The sequence below is a fragment of the Pan troglodytes genome, chromosome Y, assembly GCF_028858775.2.
Source record: "Pan troglodytes isolate AG18354 chromosome Y, NHGRI_mPanTro3-v2.0_pri, whole genome shotgun sequence".
Lineage (NCBI taxonomy): Eukaryota > Metazoa > Chordata > Mammalia > Primates > Hominidae > Pan > Pan troglodytes.
Window position 1 is genome coordinate 24,472,341 of NC_072422.2, and position 3,906 is coordinate 24,476,246.

Here is a 3,906-nt window from a genome sequence, read left to right on the forward strand (position 1 = left end):
TGTTTGTTTTTGTTTTTATGGAGTCTCACTCTGTGACCAGGCTGGAGAGCAGTGGCAAGATCTCAGCTCACTGCAACATCTACCTCCCGGGTTCAAGTGATCCCCCTGCCTCAGCCTCCCAAGTCCCTGGGAATACAGTGTGCACCAACATGCCCAGCTAATTTTTTTATATTTTAGAAGAGATGGGGTTTCACCATATTGGCTAGGATGGTCTTCATCTCCTGACCTCATGATCCACCTGCCTCACCCTTCAAAAGTTCTGGGATTACAGTTGTGAGTCACCACACCAAGCCTCTTGCCTTTTATTAAGAAGGACCTCTAACCTACTCTATCTTAGGATACTGTAGCTCCCATGAGTTGGGCCTCTAACCCAATCCCATTCTTTACCAAGGTATATGCACTCCACTTACCTGAAGTCAGCCAATTGTTGCACACAGATGATTTTTCCTTTGGGTCAGGTAGTCTCTTCAGTGTCATCCCTGGTTCACCAGAAATACATTATAGGAACCCATCACTTACCCAAAGTTGGTAGTTTTCTCACTGTAGTCCCTTCTGTGGTCTCCAGAAATATGTTACAAGACCCCAACACTTATCCAAAGGTAGCCATTAGGTCAGAGTTTGTGCACCAGAATCCCTTCTGTAGTCACCAGAAATAAGTTTCAGAAATGGGGTGCCAATCCAGACCCCAAGTGAGGGTTCTTGGATCTTGATCAAGAAATAGATCATAGTGAATCCGCAGTGCAAAGTAAGACCAAATTTCTTAGGAAAGTAAAGTGGTAAAAGAACAGATAATCCACAGAGAGAAGGACATTCCTGAAAGTAAGAGGAGGAATTCTTCTTACTTGCTCTTCCCCCTCTCTCTCTCCCCTCTCTCTCCCTTCTCTCCAAACCCACCAATATATTAAAAGGATAATACACAGCAATGAACTAAGATTTATTCCAGCAACAAGAATGGATTCAACATATAAAAATCAATGGAATATATCACATCAATAGAATACTAGACAAAAGTCACAGGATCAGCTCAATAGACAGAAAATATCTCATTTTGCAAAATTCAACACATTTCAGAATAAAAACACTCAGAAAACAATACTTTGCCAAAGTAGCAAATGACATCTAATAAGAAAAATAAAATATAGCATAATATTTTCTGCCAAATGCGAAGACTAAGATCTGATTTTTAAAATTTGCCTAAATTCCTGTCTAAGGGGTCTGGGTAGCCATCCCCTACAAACCATAAATTCTAAACAGATGGATTTTATTTAACCCTATATACTGTGTCTTACCTTCCAATCCAATTCTGGGATAACATTATGTAATGAAAAGGAAGTCAAACTATTTTATGTCAAAACATGTGTATTTCCAATATTTTGAAATGGTCTTGCAAAGCTGTCCTTTGTGGGGACAAATTTGTGTCTGAAAAGAGTCCCTATTAACATGGCTAGATCTTTTTCTTCAGGCCCTGCCAATCCTGAAGAGTTAAACTATAGTTTAGCACATTTTAAAGTCCTTAATAGGAAGCATTTGTCATTTTTCTAAAGGCAGCCCCTATAAAACTTCAAAAGAACATTGGTCTCCACAATATTTTAGCTTAGCTTGAATATTTCCTTTTTATCATCCCAGGTCTTTAGACAAACTCATTCAATTGTCAACCAGAATATGTTTAAATTAATGTATAAACTTGAAGCTACTTCTCCCGCGAGTTGTCTTGTCCCACCTTTCTGGACCAAACCGATGTATTTCTGAAATATATTTGATCGATGTCTCATGCCTCCCTAAAATACAAAAAAAAAAAAAAAAAAAAAAAAGCAGCGCCATCCAGACCACCTTGTGAACATGTTCTCAGTGTCTGCTGGAGGGTGCGTCATGGGCCATGGTCACTCATATTTGGCTCAGAATAAATCTCTTCAAAATATTTTACAGTTTGACACTTGTCATTGAATATAATTTTGTGCCTCAATATGTGGGGCCTCAGAGAAGACTTAGAACCCGAAAGGAGTTACCCAAACTTAGAGCTAAGGCACCAGCAGGACCCATTAGAGCCTACGCAACTTCAAGCTTCTCCTCCAGTGGAGATGGTAAGTCCTCCTGGGCCCGAGATCTCTGTTTTGGTTGACAGTTCTGGATTTATTCAAGCTGGGTTTTCTCCTAGAAAGCTGTTGTTTTAGGGTTCTAATTCTAGTTCCGAGATGCATTTTAAAGTGTTTTCTCTCTTTTTTTTCCCAGAATTAATCTTAATTCAGTTTGTGCACATTTGCGTGAGGAAATGGACTGCTGTTTACGTAGGTGAAGCAGAGTCTGAGATTTCTCAGCTCCAAAGGAAAAGGGCATTTGTGCCTCCCAGCTGAAAGACACCCCTGAGTGACAGGAGACTTCGTGGGACTGGCTGGGGGGTTGATCTCCCATGATGTGCAGCAGCCACACAAGGTAATCCCCCAAAAAATTTTATTGTACAAATGGTTCATCCAGAAAATGAGTATAAGGGCTGATCACCTAGTGTCTTGAGCCCTCTCAAAGGTTATAGACTTTTCATGGGATTTGTGTAAGCAGGTGAAATGAATCAGTGGTGACACACTATGAGGTCCTGACTACAAGCAGCGTATCAGTCCACCACACAGAAACACTAGGGCGCAGCTCAGTGCTCCCTTTGAAGAAAGAAAAAAATGTGTAAAACAAATAATCTAAGAAAAAGACAAAAACAAAGAGAATAATCTTTTTTTCAAGCACTCTGTAGGTTTGTGGCACCACAGCTTGCTATAGTATATGTAAAATAGAAGTAATATGGTTTTTATGCACATTTACATTAAGGAAAAACAGCCCTATGATTGACTTGCAAACTACAGAATTCATATTCTCTCTTTTTTTTGTTTTATTTCATTTTCTGCCAGCTTTTAATCTGCTCTTGCTTTTCTACTAATATAAAAACCACAATTTAGTGCTAACAGAATTTTTGTAATTTACAAGCTGGGGAGTTTTTTATTATCTCATGTTCAAAGTACTGAAGTAATACTATAGAATGTTTGTGTTTTTATGTATATGTATGTGTATGTGTGTGTATATTTAAAAGGTTTTTAAGCCACCTGGGGCCCGGAAGGGTGACTTGGCTGTGGCATTGCCATCCTCACTATGTCTGCTATTTTCAATTTTCAGAGTCTATTGACCATAATCTTGCTGCTTATATGTACCTGTGTTTATATTCGATCCTTGGCACCCAGCCTCGTGGACAGAAATGAAACTGAATTGTTGGGTATATTTTGGAAGTGTGTCAGAATTGGTGAATGGAAGATTCCTTATGTTGCAGTGTGCTGTATAGTAATGGGCTTCAACATTCTCTTCATACAGTAGCTGAGGAAAATTCCTGAATTTAATTGCCATCAGCTTTCATTGTGAACAAGGACTTACTGCAGAAAATAATGGAAAAGATGGTTAACCGTTTTATCTCCAAACATTGAAAGAGATAAATTTCTAGATGCTTTTCTCTATTTTTATGTTATTGGACCAATGTTCTGTATAAATAATTAAGATGTAACCATTTAATAGTTTGTAACAATCAATCTGAGTACTGTCCCTACAATATTACGTTCTGCAAATGTTATTCTATTGTGTCAGATACCCAAATTTTAGTGAGATGTCTCTAAGGCACATAGTAAACAAAATTTGTTCATTACTCAAGTTCCTTTCACTGTGATTTGGAAATGGTTTAATCTTTATAGAATGAGATGTTTTTTGGGCTAACATTTTATTAAAATGTCTCAGTTTGTGTTAATAAGGATTGCATTCATATTTAAGAGTGCTTGCTTTTCCTCTGGGCACACCATTTTGATCATTAACCAGAGTACCTGTACTCTTAGCAAACTCTAGTTTATGACAAGTATATAAAATATTTAAAACAAGTTTATGCAG

General features: G+C 38.0%; 1 protein-coding gene across 1 annotated transcript; it reads left to right on the forward strand.

The window, feature by feature from the left end:
* The first annotated feature begins 3,129 nt into the window (after nt 1–3,129).
* LOC107971297 (protein kish-A-like) lies at nt 3,130–3,348 on the forward strand. The gene has a single exon (XM_054677320.1). The coding sequence runs from the start codon at nt 3,130–3,132 to the stop codon at nt 3,346–3,348; it is 219 nt and encodes a 72-aa protein (XP_054533295.1).
* Nucleotides 3,349–3,906: the final 558 nt, after the last annotated feature.